Source organism: Triturus cristatus, chromosome 6, assembly GCF_964204655.1.
Source record: "Triturus cristatus chromosome 6, aTriCri1.1, whole genome shotgun sequence".
Classification (NCBI taxonomy): Eukaryota; Metazoa; Chordata; class Amphibia; order Caudata; family Salamandridae; genus Triturus; species Triturus cristatus.
The window spans coordinates 605,499,144-605,517,171 of NC_140589.1; the positions used below are offsets into that span (position 1 = coordinate 605,499,144).

Consider the following 18,028-nt stretch of genomic DNA (forward strand, 5'->3'; position numbering starts at 1 on the left):
GGATGGATTCGTTGTGGTCTGTTGAAAGGCACAAATTACAGACCTCGTGGTGATCGCTATGAGGAAACTTTGCTCCGCATTGGGGGCATTTTTTAAAAGGTGTCCTTTCCATCAGTCGCGTCAAGAGTCGGTCCGATATGGATTTCGACGTCGAGTTTTCAATTTTAGAAAGTTGTGGTGATTGCTATAAGTTTTCTGCTGGAGCGGAAAAAAGTTCATCCGAACCCAATGGCGGAAAAAAACAATCTGAGGATGGAGTGGATGCCCATGCGCACTGTTGTCCAGGGGAGGAGTCGCCAATCTCGTGACCAAAGACTTCTTCCGAAGACAACAACAACCTGCAATCATCCGAGCCCAACACCAGATGGCGATCTTATCCTTAGTGTGTGATCTGCAGCTCATATGCCTCGAACATAAAAACATGAGAAGATCCAGATCTGTCCCCATTTTCTAATCCCATTAAAAAAACTCTTTAGCTTCACACTTGTATGGCACTACTAAATTAACTGCAGATCAAAGATCAGTAACCAAAGCAGTTCTTAACAATTGCCATACAAGGAAAAGAGCTCCGAGACACTGTAGCAAACAAAACAGTTTGATGTCTGCAGTCGTTACTGTTCTTGGGTACACCCTTAACTTGCACCAACCGGAGCCAAGGGAAGAGTAAAATATGAAAAATAGCTTAAAGTAGCATTCTCCGCGGAGTTGGCATGTATGTGCACTCAAGTGGAAACGAACTTATTTTGCTTGTGTGACCCCATTTCAGCTAGAAGGTGTGCATTGGGACCAGAGAAGTAGTAAAGTAGAACTAGTGAGAACCCTTACTGTGCACAATACTTCCTGTGTTAGGTCTAGGATGAAAGCGAAAAGTACTTGCCACATGATAGAAATCCAAAGATCAAATAATCAATCTTCTCTAGTATAAACAAAAGTCACGTGGCCAAAGGTGCTAATAAACTCACCAGTTTAACAGCTTCTTGAGCTGCGTCTTTCGTACAAAAAGTGACAAAAGCATATCCCCTATTCAGACCAGTCAGAGGGTCCATCATTAAACGTAGGTCCCATATCGGTCCAGCCTTTTCAAATAATGGCACAAGTTCATCCTCAAAGAGATCTCGTGGAATTTTCCCAACAAATATCTAAAAAATTTCAAATAGAAAAATATATTCAGGTGATTCTTCAGCATAGTAGTTATCAGTTCAATTTAATGAAATAATTGAAACTAGCCTTACCTCTGTGCCAACAGAAGGCTGATGTGCTGAATGCACTGAGTCGGGAGGAGGCCCGCCATACTTTCTCTGACCCGTGGTAACATCAAGCGTGTACCCAGTCCTACCTAAAAGTGCCTTAAAATAGAAGAACAAGTCAGTGTACCCGTAAATTGGTCAATGAATTGCTTAAACTGAGACCTGTGTGACAAAAAGCGCAAGACCTTCAGACAGCTGAAACATGTAAATGTGTTAATGTAAATTTATTCTAAATAACCAAGCTGTCCTCGATACAGAGAACTTATAAAATAAATAAAAATCAAATCCACAGTTGCAACCGTCATTACGTCTTGTTTTTTAATATAGGTATTTTAAAAAGCTGTTTGTGAGTTACATGCACAAATGCTGCTATAATTTTAAACCTTGCCTTACTGCTTTGCCAATGCTGGACAAAAAAATTGCAAATAGGATTGCTATTTGTGCAGAGAGTACATAGGGGATACAGTTTATTGTGACAGATTGAAGATTAGATGCACCTTTCAGATGCAAAATAGTACCTCATGTCTGGAAGGTAAATGACACACCAAATAGCAAGAAGTTAAAGAGCAATACTCCACCAGGGGGGATGGCCGGTGGGGGGGGGGGGGGGGGGGGGGCAAAATTGAGCCGACTGTTGATCAGTCCAACAAAGGGCCTCAATTTACAATTGTATGCAGTATGGTTGGGTGGGTGGGTGGGAGTAAGAAAGGACTTATTTTTTAATGACCTGCCCTGAAAATGGAAACAGAAGATGAATATGCTACTTACCAGTATGCATCTGTTCTTGGCATGTAGGGCTGCTGACATTCATATCTGTGCATAGATCGCCGCCTAGTGTTGGGTCCGGATGTTTGCACGTTGTTGTCCTGGAAGAGTCTTCGAAGTATCACGAGATAGGTGACTCCTCCCCTGGACCACAGTGCGCATGGGCATCCTCTCCATCCTCAGATTGTTTTTCGCCATTGTGGCAGTGATGGAGTAGATACAGTAAGTGATGACCATGCTATACAGTAATTCTGAGAGCTGCAGCTGCTACAGGCGCCGGGGAGGAGGGTGGGCGATATGAATGTCAGCAACCCTACATGCCAATAACAGATGCATACTGGTAAGTAGCATATTCAGTTCGAGGCATGTGGGCTGCTGAATTCATATCTGTGCATAGAATACATAGCAGTACCTCCCATTAGCGGCGGCTACCGGTGCCAGCTGCAACGGTCTGAAAAAGAGTTTTGAGAACAGCCTGTCCTACAGCTGCCTGCTGTTTTGAGTGTACATCTACACAGTAGTGTTTGGTAAATGTATGTACAGTGGACCATGTGGCTGCTCTACATATATCCTGTAAAGGAATGTTTCCCAGGAAAGCCATGGACGCCCCCAACTTTCGTGTTGAGTGGGCTCGTGGGGGAATCGTTAATGTGCGTTTAGCTTTTTGATAGCAAATTTGAATACATTTAACGATCCATCTGGCTATACCTGCTTTGGAAATGGCGTTGCCCTTGTGTTGTGGAGAAAAGGCAACAAAAAGTTGTTTTGTCTTCCTAAAGACCTTAGTTCTGTCTATGTAGTACATGAGGACTCTCTTTACATCTAGTGTATGGAGCATTCTCTCTGCGACATCTTGTGGATTTTGAAAGAAGACAGGCAGTTCAATAGTTTGATTCATGTGGAACTGCGATATCACCTCGGGCATGAATTTGGGATTGGTACGTAGTACAACCCTGTTTGCGTGAACCTGTATGAGTGGCTCTTGAATGGTTAGTGCCTGGAGTTCACTAACTCTTCTTAACGAAGTGATTGCCACTAGGAAAGCTACTTTCCAGGTGAGGAATTGAATCTCACATGAATGGAGAGGTTCGAAGGGTGGACCCATTAGTCTGGTGAGGACCAAATTGAGGTTCCACGCCGGTGCTGGTGGGTGTCTTGGGGGAATTACTCGTTTGAGTCCCTCCAAGAAGGCTTTGATGGCAGGCACTCTGAATAAAGAGAGGTGCTGCCTGTTTTGGAGATAGGCTGCTATTGCGGTTAAATGGATACGTATTGAGGTGTATGCCAGATTGCATCGGTATAGGTGTAAGAGGTAACAGATGTTTTGAATGGATGCGTCCAGCGGGTTAATGTCATTGTTGTTACAATAAATGACAAACCTCTTCCATTTAGCCGCATAGCAAGCTCTGGTAGTGGGTCTCCTGGCCTCCTTGATGATATCCATACAGTCAGGTGGCAGGTTTAGGTAGCCAAACTCTAAGACTTCAGGAGCCAGATTGCCAGGTTCAGCTGTTGTGGATCTGGGTGCTGAATCTCGCCATGGTTCTGCGTCAAAAGCGCGGGTTTGATACGCAGCCTTTGATGCGGCACCACGGAAAGTTCTAGAAAGGTGGTGTACCATGGTTGGCGCGCCCATGTGGGAGCAACTAGGATGAGCGTCAGTGAGTGTTGTCGCAGTTTGCGTGCCACTAGCGGTATTAATGGCGCTGGGGGAAACGCGTACGCAAATCTGCCGGACCAGTTCATCCATATCGCATTGCCCTGTGACTGTGGATGTGGGAACCTGGCGGCAAAGCTTTGGCATTTTGCGTTTGTTTGTGGCGAATAGGTCTATCTCTGGATGACCCCACTGTTGGAAGTACGGTTGGAGAACTGACGATGTAGCTCCCACTCGTGCATCTGGTGGCTGTGTCTGCTGAGCAGATCCGCCATCTGGTTGTCTTTGCCCGGGAGGTGTTCCCCCATGAGGAACATGTTCCTCTGAATGGCCCACTTCCACATGCTCTGAGCCAGATGAGACAACTGTGGAGTGTGTTCCTCCCTGCTTCTGAATGTAGTACATGGCAGTCCTGTTGTCCGTCCGGATCAACACGACTTTGTTGCACAAGTATACTTTGAATGCCTTCATGGCTAGGAAGTTTGCCATCAGTTCCAGAACGTTGATGTGCATCTTCTTTTGTTGCGTTGTCCATGGTCCCTGCACTGTGAGTACATGAGCTCCCCATCCCTGGAGAGACGCGTCCGCCGTCAGTATTATTTGTGGAACAGGCTCTTGGAACGGTCGGCCCTTGCAAAGGTTTTGTGGATTCCACCAATGCAGAGAGTTGTATGCCTGACCGCTCACCAACACTAGGTCTTTTAGTTGCCCGTGAGCCTGATTCCATTGACGTGCTAAGTACTCCTGAAGCGGGCGCATATGTAGTCTCGCGTGCAGGACTATGAAAATGCAGGAGGCTATCATGCCTATCAACTGCATGAACACTCGCGCAGGAAGGGAGTGTTGAGGTTTGAACTTTGAGATCAGCAGTTGCATGCTGTTGATCCTCACTAAATTTGGCTGAGCTGTGGCTGCCAGAGTGTTTATGGTCGCGCCCAGGTACTGTTGTACGTGTGCGGGCTGGAGGTGTGATTTTGGGTAATTTAGTGAGAATCCCAGACTGTGAAGAAGGTGAATGGTGAGGGACATGTGGTGGGCACATTACACTTTGCCTGAACAAGCCAGTCGTCCAGGTAAGGGAAGACGTGAATGTGTGGTCTTCGTAGATGTGCCGCCACTGTTGCTAGGCACTTGGTAAAGACCCTGGGTGCTGTTGTCACTCCGAAGGGGAGAACTTTGAACTGGTAGTGATGCCCCTGAATAGTGAACCCGAGATATTTCCTGTGTGTGAGAAAGTGCCATCTTTCTTGGATGGTATGCCCCCACTTTTTGCTAAATTGCTGAATGTACTTCGATTGAGTGTACCCTGGGTTCCTGCCAATCAGGTGCCCAGGGCCTATGTTCCTTCCTTAAACCACACAAACTCCAAATTGGCAAACCCTAGCCACATGTCAGCCCCTAGTAAATGGTACCCTAGGTACCCAGGGCCTTGTGACCAGGGAAGGCCTCTAAGGGCTGCAGCACTCATTGTGCCACCCTCAGAGGCCCTGTACCCTTACACACACACTGCCCTTGCAGGCTGAGTGTCTGGGTGCAGGACAAAACAAAGAGTCGACATGGCACACATCACTGTGTACCATGCCCATCACCTACACTGCCAAGGCATATGTCAGCCACCCCTCTAGCTGGGTGCATTACGCCTATGGTGTGGGCACAGGAGCAGGAGCCCTGTGCCCCTACAGTACCCGGGTCCATTCCTGGGCACTAAGTGCAGTGCTGTCATTTAAGAATACATGGTGCTCCACAGCACCATATTGGCAACACTGAAGCCTGGGAAGTTTGGTATCAAACTTCTCAGCACATTGAACCCACACTGATGCCAGTGTAGGATTTAATGTACTAAGCACCCCAGAGGGCATCTTAGAAGATGCCCCCTTACAGCTAACTTACAATCCACGTCTGCTCTGAGGCTGCCCAGGCTGCCACACAGCAGACACGTTGCTGGACCCCTGGGTGGGAGAGCCCCTGCTCTCCCGGGCCTGCAACAATGCACATCCTGGGTGAGGTGAGAAATCTCCTCCCCCAGGATGAGCAAAGGGAAGCTTCAAAGGCAATACCGCCATTTGGAGTTTCCCCAGGCCACTGCAACCCCCCACTCTGGCGGGAAGCTTGGCCGGAAACCCCATACAAGGACAGGGGATGTGCCAGCCTGCCCACCCCACCCCTCAGGTGGGGGAGGCGAGGTGAAGCACATCTCCGGGCTCTCGCCATCTTGAAGATGGGAGGCCCTACCCTATCAGGATTAGGCTACTGCCCCCCTCCCACAGGAGAGAGGCAGGATAGGGGGTGTACCCACCCCAGGACAAGGACCCATTGGTCCCTGGCCTTCACCTATCTGTAACGCCCCTAAATCTAGTATTTAGGGGCACCCTGAACCTTCCTTCCTTAGATTCCAGATAGAAAAACGACAAGAAGAGCAAGAAGAACAAAGACCTGCCCTGCAGCTGCTAAAAAGAGAAGAAGACACCAACTGCTTTGGCCCCAGCCCTACCGGCCTGTCGACTCTCGAACCTGCACCAGCGCGGCATCCCTCGTGGCCAGCAACCTCACCAACCCCGGAGGACCTGGCTACCTTTTAGCTCTAAGCCCCTGGGACTCCCACGAGTAGAGGCTCTACTCAAGAAACCTATTTGCTATCCCTGGCACCAGCCCGGGACCGCGGACCCAACACACTCTGCACCAGCCAAGCCTGGCCAGTGCCGGAGTGGACAAAGACCCAGAGGACGACCCCACGGCGACTGTGACCCAGAGTCCGGCACCCAAGGACCCCCCCTCGACATCCCGGAAGAAGCCTGCAGCCTCAGAACCAAGTGCCACCCCAGCCGCGATCAACCAGAGGGTAAGATTCCCGACGTCAAAAGGCACCCCTGCACCCGGCGCCCTGCGACCCCCTGTGCCCAATCCCGGGGTACCCACCTAACCTACAACTACCCAACTTACCTCTCGAAGTGGTGGTGGCACCTGAAACATCCTCGTCCCCGAGCCTGCAGCCTCTTTCCAAACCGGAACATTCCCATTGATTTCCATTGAGCGCCCTAAGGCTCAAAAGCACCCTGCACCCAGCCGCCCGAGTGGCCCTGGCAGTGCCCTCTCTACACTAACCTACTTCCCCACTTGCCCTGAGTAAGTGACCAGGAGCCCAGCTCCCACAGCCGCGTGGCTTGCCAGACAGCAGCCACCAACCAAGGCCCCCCCTATCCCTCATAGGATAACATTGGGCCCAACTCTCTCTGCACCCGGCCGTCCTGAAACCGCTGAGGGTGAACCAACTGTACCTACCTGACACTGGGGGACCCCTGAGTCCATGCCCGGAATTTCAACACTACCAGTCGAGTACTTACCCTTAAACCGCTAACTTCATTTTCCTCATAGGGTAACATTGACTGGCTTTTTCTTCAAAAATCTTCTAAGTGTGAACTTTTCAAAACTGCAAAAATTCACCAAAAATCAGCCAAGTGACAAAAACGAATTTACTCACCTGCTCCTATGTGAGCTCCCAGTGCTGGATCTTGGTGCCCAGCCCTGACTCTGAAAAGTGTTCACAACTATACTTACCTCTAACTCATTTTTCTCCCATAGGAAACCATTGTCTGCTTTTCTGTGAAATTTCTTCTAAGTGTCTACTTTTGCAAATTTGAAATATTCTTTTAAAATCGTACCATTTCTGCAAACGAAATTACTTACCTGCTTTTGATAAGGACCCCAGTCCTGGGTCTAGGCACCCAGTCCTGGATTACTAAAGTAACGATAAAGTACTCTACCTGCAATTTGAATTTCTTGCCATAGAGATCCATTGAATGTTTTCTGTGAAATATTTTCTAAGTGCTAACTTTTGAAATAGCTAAATATTATTTAAAAATCATTACAGTTATTAAGTCGACTTTCATCACTTGATTCTGAATACTGACCCCAGGCTGGTTCTAGGACCCAGACCTGGAATTCCAAAAGTAATCTGAAAAGTAATTTATTACAAATAACCTGAATTTACCATTGAGCTCAATGCATTGTTATGTTTAGGAAATAGGATTGTTTATTGCAACCAACTGTGACTGTTTACACAAATTTATTGCTTAAAACAAAAGTTTTTATATTCAACCTCTCATTCTGAGAAAGTATATTTTTACCCCCTTTATGGTTCTAAAAATAAAACAAGCATATATTTTATATATACAAATCATTGGCCTAGAGTTCAGTTATTGAGTGTGTGAAACCATTTGCTGACTGAGTGTGTACAATAAATGCTTTACACTGTCCTCTGGTACTGCCTTACTGCTCGACCAAGCTACCACTTTTGAGAGTAAGGTCATACCTAACTTTGACCTCTATCAGCCTCTGGGGGACTGTGGACTCTGTAACAGTATATACAGAGCCACTTTCTCACACTGTGTGAAGGGTGTATGGGTATGTGGAAATACGCATCTTTTAGGTCTAGTGTTGCTAGGAAGTCTCCCTGACTGAGTAGCGGGAGAACCTGCTGTAGGGTGAGCATATGGAAGTGCTCTGAGAGAATGTAGTGGTTGAGGGGTCTCAGGTCTAGTATAGGTCTGAGCGACCCGTCCTTTTTTGGGATTAAGAAGTACAGAGAGTACACCCCTGTCCCCTGCTTGTTGACGGGCACGACCTCTATTGCACCTTTTTGCAGCATGCTTAGCACTTCCTGCTGCAATAATGCCAAGTGCTCTACGGACATAGGACGGTGCCTTGGCGGTATGTTGGGTGGAGTGGAGGTTAATTCGAGACAGTAACCGTGCTGGATAATGTCCCTGACCCACCTGTCTGTGGTGATGGTGTTCCACGTATACAGGAACCGCTGGAGTCTCCCCCCGACAGGTGTTATGTGGTCGGGGGGGAGGGAGAGGGCGTCACTGTTTGTTTTTTGGTGAGGACCTGGTGTTGCTGTAACCACGTCCTCTGCCCTTGGTGCTGGAGCCACGATATCCACCTCTGTTGGTTTTATCGTAGGTACTCTGCGTGCCCCCTTTAGTGTATTGCTGCTGGGACCCCTGGCCTCTAGCTGCTCCTCTATTCCCGGGGCGACGAAAGGAGCCACTACGAAACTGCTGCGTCTGCAGAGCCCCCATTGATTTCGCAGTGTCAGTGTCTTTTTTAATTTTCTCGAGGGCCGAATAGGTAGTCTGGGTTGACTGGTTGATTTAAGATGTTGTTCTGAATCTCTGGCTTGAAGCCTGAGATTCTTAACCATGCGTGTCGTCTCAACATGACGCTTGTGTTGATTGCCCTTGCTGCTGTGTCGGCAGCATCCAGGGCACACTTGACGGATGCATTGGTGAGGAGTTGTCCCTCTGATGAGGAGCTCCGCTGCCTCTTTGTATTCATCTGGCAAATGTTGGAGTAGTGATTCTAGTGTGTCGTAGTGGGAACGATCATAACGTGCCAGGAGCGCCTGTGTTGGCAATGCCCCAGATGTTTGCTGCTTGCGCTGCAATCCGTTTGCCAGATGTCTCCAGCACTTTGGACTCCTTGTCTGGGGGAGGAGCATCACCTGTTGTCTGCGAATGGGCTCGTTTGCGAGCGTTAGCAACTACCATGGAGTCCAAAGGTAACTGACCCCTAATGTACATAGGGTCTCCGGGTGCAGGCTTGTATTTTTTTCCAATCCTAGGGTTTAGCACCCGTGCCCTGGTTGTTTCCTTAAAAATGTCCTTTGCAGGTTTGAGAACTCCTTTCAACATGGGCAGAGTCTTGACAGTTCTTTCGGAAGAGGCGAAAGTGTCCACCAAGAAGTCTTCTTCGACAATGTCAGAATGGAGTTCTACTCCATGATTGGCAGCAGCCCGTTCTAGGAGGGCATTGAAGGCAGCAGTGTCCTCTGTGGGAGATGTCTTCGTGCTGTAAAGCTGCGTGTCATGGGTATCTGGCGCGGTACCCTGGTCTGTAGGGTCATCCCATGCCTGATCTGGGTCTTGCAGATGCTCATCAGGATCGACATCCCCAGGGTAGATGGTATCATCTCCCATATAGTCCTCTACTGCGTCTGTCTCTGAAGGCGTAGGAGAAAAGGACTGGGGATCCTGATAGGAGGGTTGTAAGCGTTCATGAAGAACTGGTTCCGAACCCGCTGGCAATTTGTGCTTGAGAGGTATTCTGTATGAGTCCAATCCACTCTCTGGTGTGATTTTCCGCTTGCGGAGCATCAGTTTACCAGTGTTGGCGTCGATGAATTGTGGCTGTGAAGGCTCAGAATCTGTGTGTCCAGTAGACGGGGACCGTGTCTGGCGGACACGTGTTCGGATCTCGAACATCTTCGGCGCCGTGGACAGCGGTAGTCCAAAAGTGATGTTGGTCGGCGCCGAGGGTGCTTTCGGAGCCTTGTGCGTGTCGGGGCCCGACGTGGATCGGAGGGCTGCCCGTTCCCTGATGCGTTGCAACGATGCCGCGACTTGTTGCACGGAGAACGCAGAAGGCTCTTTGGAGCCGGTCGGCACCTTGGAGGTAGGCGTCGACTGCTTTGGAGCCATGGGGTCATCGATCCGAAGAAAGGTATCGACGGTCGTTGGAGTCGATGACTTGACATGTGCCGCTGTTTTCGACGTCGACGCAGATGGGGCGGCCACGTTGACTTTGGTGGTCGGGGCCGACTGCTTCGGTGCCAGAGGCCGAGGCGCTTTGGGGGGACCGAGGGCCTTTTTCTTCGGCTCGGCGCCGATATCCGCTGCAGTGAGTTCAGCGCCGAAATCCCTTTTACTGCGTTCGGGGCCGATGGCCTTTGCTGGCGTCGAAGGAGTGGAGGGCTTCGAGGCCTTCGAGCCGATTACAGCCAGTTTCACTTTTGGTTTCGGTGGAACTGGTGCGACGATTGGTTTCGGTTTCGCTGAAGGGAATCCAGTCGTTTTTGTTAATAATGGCTCATGCGGGATGTTCGAGGCTGGGCCGAAGAACTTTGAGATTGATCTCGGGTAAGGCCCGGAGGCGATCCCTCGACCTCAGCCTTATGATGACGCACTTTGTCGGCCTCCGTATCGACGGGTGGGCCTGGCTCCTCGCTAGAGCTATCTTCCTCGGCCCCAAAGGCCTCATCGTAGTCTCCTACCTCGTCGATGACTTCTTCCCTTTGAAAAAGCACCTCATCGTCTTCTTCCGATCGGGAATCGTGTTCGGAAGCGGGGCTGGAGTCTACTTCTTCCACGCTCTCGGCGTCTTCGGTACTGAAGATGTTGGCCGGGGCAGGCGCCGATTGCTGCGCTTCTAATCTCGCCGCCCGTCGATTCCGGAGAGTCTTCTTCGATCGGAATCGGGCACAGGCCATACATTTTGACTCATCGTGATCCGGTGAGAGACATTTGTTGCATACCGGGTGGACGTCGATGTGTGGGTATTTTGCGTGGCATAAAGGACACCCTTTGAATGGAGTCCTCGATTCCATCGTCGATGGAAGTTCGATGTTCGGATCAGACGAATCCGAAAGGCTGGAAGAAGGTTCGAAAGTAGTCGATACCGAACGGGAACAGTACCGACGGAAACTAAAGGCCTTTTGGCCTTAAATTGAATTTTCCTAACTTGAGCTAAGATAAGCACATCCGAACCCAATGGCAGAAAAAAACAATCTAAGGATGGAGAGGATGCCCATGCGCACTGTGGTCCAGGGGAGGAGTCACCTATCTCGTGATACTTCGAAGACTCTTCCAGGACAACAACGTGCAAACATCCGGACCCAACACTAGGCGGCGATCTATGCACAGATATGAATTCAGCAGCCCACATGCCTCGAACATAACATTTTCACTGTAGCAAGGATGGTGGCCCTCTTGGCCAACATGGAGTTTCACTAACCACCACATTAAGTGCTAACTCCCATTTGGAGCCACTAGAGAGATTACTCCAAGGTAGCTAATTCATTGTTTCAGTAAACCAGACTCATTGTGCAGATCAGATTTAAAGTAGCGTTAACAGATGATTTTTAGAAAGGCAAGCCTATCTTGCCCAAACCTTCAGTAGCCTTTCCTGTAGAGTAGAGATTGTACTGGGTTTGATGTGGATTGTAATGATTCACTTGCAGACCCAGCCGAGTGAGTCATCATCATCAAAATACTTTGGGCCCGATTCACATAACTAACTTAAGACAAAATCCTAAACTTACTACCATTTTCGTATTCACAGAAGGCACTTACTCATTTTGGTATTCACAGAAGACACTTACTCACTTCGGTATTCACAGAAGTTAGGAGTCCTAACTTTAGGACTCCTAAATGCCTTCTGTGGATACCGAAAGTCTTAAAATTAGGATTTTTCTCAGTTTAGGAGTCCTAAAGTTAGGACTCCTAACTTTACTACTACTAAACTGAGAAAAACCCTAATTTTAAGGCTTTCGATATTCACAGAAGTCATTTAGGAGTCCTAAAGTTAGGACTCCCAACTTCTGTGAATACCGAAATGAGTAAGTGCCTTCTGTGAATACCAAAATGAGTAAGTGCCTTCTGTGAATACCAAAATGGTAGTAAGTTTAGGATTTTGTCTTAAGTTAGTTCTGTGAATCGGGCCCTTTATTCGGATACTTTATAAGCATACCATAAAAGTACATATCATAGTTTATACAATTTAAAAAAGGAAAGACAAATAACACAATTTATACCACAGTTATATCAAAACAATTGATTTCCGCAGTTTAAAAACATTTAAGAAAACAGTAATAGGAGCAATTGTATATTCACTATCCAAGAATTGTAGTGCTAGTAATGCAGGGAGACATTGCCTCAATCTAAGTTTTTTAAGCACTGGTACAATCCATCTTTTCCTAGGATTATGATAACATTTACAGAAAAATAAAATGTGTAAGGAGGATTGTGCGGAGAGATCAGCGCATTGGCATTTACATAATATTCTTCACCAGTCATTCAATTCTGGAAAACTTAGAGACCTAAATATGATGTTTAACCTAAATCTAGTTAGCAAGAATCTTTCGTAATCGCTAGTGACCATTGAAAGATAGGACTGGATATGCTCAAAAGCCAGAGTTAGGTAGTGGGATTGAACTGTTGTTTTGTCCATTTCACTCAGTATTCTCTTTTCAGTAAAAAATGTCATGCAACTGGACTTTAACTCCTTTCTAGACACATTACGTAAAGTGTGGAGATCAGAATAGTATTCCTGATGGCTTATCTGACCCAAGAATAGTTTAACATATTCTAGCCATCTTATGCTTTTTACTCCGTCAAGGCACATAGCATCTTTCAGTATGTGGTGATTAAGAATCAACTCATCTGTAGTCCAGACCCTATGCCACAGGAAGACATGCTGGATCTTTATCGTGTCTTCCAAGTAGGGTAAGCCAAGTTCGGCATGACAGATAGAATTAGACGTACTGTCTGGTACAGACAAAAGAAATGTAAGAAGGAATATGCTACTTACCAGTATGCATCTGTTCTTGGCATGTAGAGCTGCAGATCTACACACTTTTGTATAGATTGCCACCTGGTGTTGGGCCCGGATGTTTGCAGTTTGTTTTTCCTCTTGGAAAGTCTTTGGAAGTCATGGTCGGTGACTCATCCCTTGGATCGTATTGCGCATGGGCTTCGGCTCCATCCTCAGATTTTCCGCCAACAGGGAAAGATGGAGCGTAGTAATAACAGTGAAGAAACCCATGTGTGTTGCATCTAAATAAGATAGACTGGAACAGATACAGGTAGCCGGGGAGGCGGGTGGGCGTGTGTAGATCTGCAGCTCTACATGCCAAGAACAGATGCATACTGGTAAGTAGCATATTCCGTTCGAGGCATAGGAGCTGCAGATTACACACTTTTGCATAGACTATATAGCAGTTCCCAACCTTAGCGGCGACCACCGGTATCTGTTGCAGTGGTTTGAAATAGTGTTTTAGTACAGCCTGGCCCACACTAGCTTGTTTCTTGGTTTTCACATCTACATAGTAATGTAGAGTGAAAGTGTGCGGTGTTGACCATATAGCTGCTTTGCAGATATCACCTAATGGGATGTTCCCTAGAAAAGCCATAGAAGCCCCTATCTTTCGTGTAGCATGGGCTTTAGGGGGAACGGATAGCGTTAGTTTTGCTTTGTGGTAGCAAATCTGGATGCATTTTACAAGCCACCTAGCTAGCCCTGATTTTGAGATAGGGTTGCCCTTGTGTGGTGGAGAGAAAGAGAAACAGTTGTTTGGTCTTTCTGAAAGGTTGTGTTCTTTGGATATAGTAAAGTAAGGCTCGTTTGACATCTAGCGCGTGTAGAGCCCGTTCTGCAACAGTTTGAGGTTGCAAGAAAAATATCGGTAACTCTACAGATTGGTTTAGATAAAAAGGGGAAATGACTTTAGGTAGGAATTTTGGGTTGGTACGGCGAACAACCTTGTTCTGGTGCATTTGGAGAAAAGGTTCTTGTATGGTAAGTGCTTGTATCTCACTGACCCTTCTAAGGGAAGTGATGGCTACAAGAAAAGCTTTGTTCCATGTGAGAAATTGCAGTTCGCATTTATGCAAAGGTTCGAAGGGCGGTCCCATTAGCCTTGTGAGAACTATATTTAAGTTCCACACTGGTGAGGGTGGAACTCTGGGGGGAATTATTCGTTTTAGGCCTTCCATGAAGGCTTTAATGGCAGGCACTCTGAAAAGTGATAGGTGCTGCCTGTTTTGTAGGTAAGCGGCAATTGCTGCGAGGTGTAGATGGAGTAAGTAGCATATGATGTGTTGGATAGACACGTCTAGAGGATTGATTGTGTTATGGCAATAAACAACAAATCTTTTCCACTTGGCAGCGTAGCAGGCTTTAGTGGTAGGGCGTCTAGCTTCTCTGATGACGTTCATACAGTCAGGGGGAAGGTTTAGGTATCCGAATTCTAGGATTTCAGGAGCCAGATCGCAAGGTTGAGCTGAGCTGGGTCCGGGTGCCTGATCTCTCCATGGTTCTGGGTTAGGAGGCATGGTGAGAGGTGTAGCTTTTGGTGTGGTACTACCGAGAGTTCCAGCAGCGTGGTGTACCACCGTTGCCTGGCCCATGTTGGAGCTACTAGGATTAGTGTGAGGGAATGCGGTTGTAGCTTTCGCACCACTAATGGAATTAGTGGGAGAGGTGGAAAAGCGTACGCAAATTTGTCTGACCAGTTCATCCATATCGCATTGCCTTTGGACAATGGGTGGGTATCTGGCGGCGAAGCTTGGACATTTTTTGTTTTCGTGGGTGGCGAAGAGGTCTATCTGCGGATGCCCCCACATTTGAAAGAACGGGTGAAGAACCTGCGGGTGAAGTTCCCACTCGTGGATCTGCTGCGTCTGTCTGGTGAGCAGATCTGCATTGGTGTTTTTGACTCCTGGTACATGCTGGGCTAGGAGAAAGATTTTGTGTGGAATTGCCCATCTCCATATGCTCTGTGCTAGTTGAGAGAGCTGTGGAGTGTGCGCCGCCTTGTTTTTGAATGTAATACATGGCAGTCATGTTGTCTGCGCGAATGAGGACAGCCTTGCCTAAAATCTGTCTTTGAAAGGATTTTAGGGCTAGAAAGATTGCTAGTAACTCCAGATGGTTGATATGGAGTAACTTTTGTTGCGGCGTTCATGTACCCTGCACTGTGAGGTGTAATAGATGAGCCCCCCAGCCGGAGAACGAAGCGTCTGTTAGTATTATTTGTGGAACCGGGTCCAGGAATGGTCGACCTTTGGAAAGATTTGTGGTGTTCCACCACTGCAGAGAGCGATGGGTGCAACCGTCTACCAACACCAGATCTGTCAGTTGCCCCTGGGCCTGGTTCCATTGGCGCGCTAAGCACTCTTGGAGTGGACGCATCTGGAGCCTTGCGTGGGGCACTATGAAGATGCAAGAGGCCATCATCCCTATCAGTTGCATAAACACCCTTGCTGGAAGAGAGTGTTGAGGTATGAATCTTTGACGCAAAGCCTGAATGCTTGCAATCCTGGCCGGATTGGGGTAGGCTATGGCTTTTGAGGTGTCTATGGTGGCACCGAGGTATTGCTTTAAGTGGGATGGTGTTAGCTGGGACTTTAGGTGGTTCACCGTGAAGCCTAGTTGGTGAAGTAGTTGGATTGTAGTGGCGGTGTGGTGTACACATTGGTTGTAGGACGTGGCTTTTATCAGCCAGTCGTCCAAATATGGGAAGACGTGAATGTGCTGTCTTCTGAGGTGTACCGCCACTACCGCTAGGCACTTGGTAAATACCCTTGGTGCTGTTGTGACCCCGAACGGGAGCACCTTGAACTGGTAGTGTTGCCCGTCCACTACAAATCTTAGGTACTTTGTGAAAGTATGCGTCTTTCAAGTCCAGTGTGGTGAGGAAGTCGTTCTGGGAGAGGAGTGGAAGCACCTGCTGAAGCGTTACCATGTGAAAATGGTCTGAATGTATGAATGTATGTATGTATGTATGTATGTATGTATGTGTTTAGGGGCCGGAGATCTAGAATAGGTCGTAGAGTCTCGTCCCTTTTTGGTATTAGAAAATATAGGGAGTAGACCCCTAAATATTGCTGATTGGCGGGAACTTGTTCTACTGCCTGTTTTTGTAGGAGGGAGATTACCTCCGGTTTTAGTAATGTGGAATGTTCGTGACATTGGGCGTTGCCTGGGTGGAATGTTTGGGGGAAGGTTAGATGTTAACTCTAGGCAGTACCCTGAGCGAATAATTTGTGTCACCCATTTGTCTGAGATGGTCTCCCAGCCCTGAAGGAAATTTTGTAGTCTGCCCCCGACCGGAGTGGGATGGTCTGGAGGGAGCGGGGGGAAGTCATTGGGTAGGCGGTGTGGCAGAGCGGGCGGTATTTGTTTTGCCTCTGCCTTTATTGTTATTGACCCTATAGCCGCCTCTTTGATAACCCCTTGTGAAGGTGGATTGAGCAGGAGATTTGTAGGAAGTGGACGCGCTATCTGAGGAGTAGCCTCTAGACGTACTCCGAAAGGAAGAGCGGCGAAAGGAACGCCTAGGAGGTTGTGACTGCAGGGCTCCTATAGATTTTGCCGTATCAGTGTCCTTCATTTTCTCGAGGGCCTCATCTACCTTTGGGCCGAATAGGTCTTCTTGGTCAAAGGGATGATTTAGGATGGAGGCCTGTACCTCAGGTTTGAAACCGGATATTCTCACCCAAGCATGGCGACGGAGGAGGACGCTAGTGTTAATGGCCCTGGAGGATGTGTCTGCTGCATCTAAGGCACAGCGTATGGAGATGTTAGTTATTGTCTTACCCTCTTGAATTAATTCATTGGCCCTATTTTTGTATCTTTCCGGGAGGTGGTGCTTTATGGTTTCTAATTCATCATAAAGCACCCTATCGTATCTGGCCAATAGCGCTTGGGTATTGGCAATACGCCATATATTGGCTGCCTGTGACGCAGTGCGCTTTCCTAACGCGTCCAGTAGCTTTGACTCCTTGTCAGGTGGGGGTGCGTCGGTCCCGAACAGTCTGAAAGACTTACAGGCCGGACAGTCTCGAACCTCGTGTTCAGGGGAGAGGCAGAGGTTGCACACCTCATGAAGAGCATTGTGGGGGAATTTGGACCCACATCGAGGGCACTTCTTGAATGGAGTTCTTCCATCAGCCGGGACCGGAGCTTGGGTAGGCCTGAAGGCCGCCGTCGACAGGAACCGAAGATATGTCGATGAGAAGGTGATTGAGGAGATCGTGATCGAATCAATACCTCGATGTGAGTGAGGATTCCGCTTCGATCTTCGAACTGGAAATGTTCGGAACTGGAGCGCAAAGATTACATCCGAGCCCGATGGCGGAAAAAAACAATCTGAGGATGGAGCCGAAGCCCATGCGCAATACGATCCAAGGGAGGAGTCACCGACCTTGTGACTTCCAAAGACTTTCCAAGTGGAAAAACAAACTGCAAACATCCGGGCCCAACACCAGATGGCGATCTATGCAAAAGTGAGTAATCTGCAGCTCATATGCCTCAAACACATATTTTCGGTCATTTGCAATGTTGTAACGTTGGAGAAACCCCAAATTCCTGCCCCGTAAGTGGCAATCGCAATGCATTTTGCCTTATATATATGGAGTAATTCCTTCGGAGGACGTCTTTCCAACTTGCTACTAAAATTTGCCAGTGCCGCCAATAACTTACTAAACAGGAGTCTTCTAGATTGGAGTGCACTAGTCCAACTTCCTGTTTGGTCAAATAAAAACCCTAAATAAGAAAATGTTTTAGTGCGATCTATGGCCTTGTTATTAATATAAATAGTATTACACTTTTTATTTGAACCAGTGCCACAATTCATTACAAAAGTTTTTGAGCAATTAATAGTAAGACCAAGTTTGGACATAAAATTATTAAAAGTAGTAAGGAGTAGGATCTTTTCTGTAACTCCAGTTCTGTAGTAGGGGATCTCTGTGTATAGTCATAATCTAGTGAATAGAATGGCAAGCCCATCCCCACACCAAAA

At 47.8% G+C, this 18,028-nt stretch overlaps 1 protein-coding gene across 26 annotated transcripts in view; it reads right to left on the bottom strand.

The window, feature by feature from the left end:
* Positions 1-18,028, bottom strand: part of SYNCRIP (synaptotagmin binding cytoplasmic RNA interacting protein) — a 509,168-nt gene that overhangs the window by 308,672 nt on the left and 182,468 nt on the right. For all 26 annotated transcript variants that reach the window (XM_085611064.1, XM_085611075.1, XM_085611073.1 and 23 more), the window contains 2 exons: positions 1,233-1,346; positions 963-1,139 (listed from right to left, as the gene is read on the bottom strand). In XM_085611064.1, coding sequence (XP_085467190.1) covers positions 963-1,139; positions 1,233-1,346 — 291 coding nt within the window. The remainder of the gene's footprint in view (positions 1-962; positions 1,140-1,232; positions 1,347-18,028) is intronic.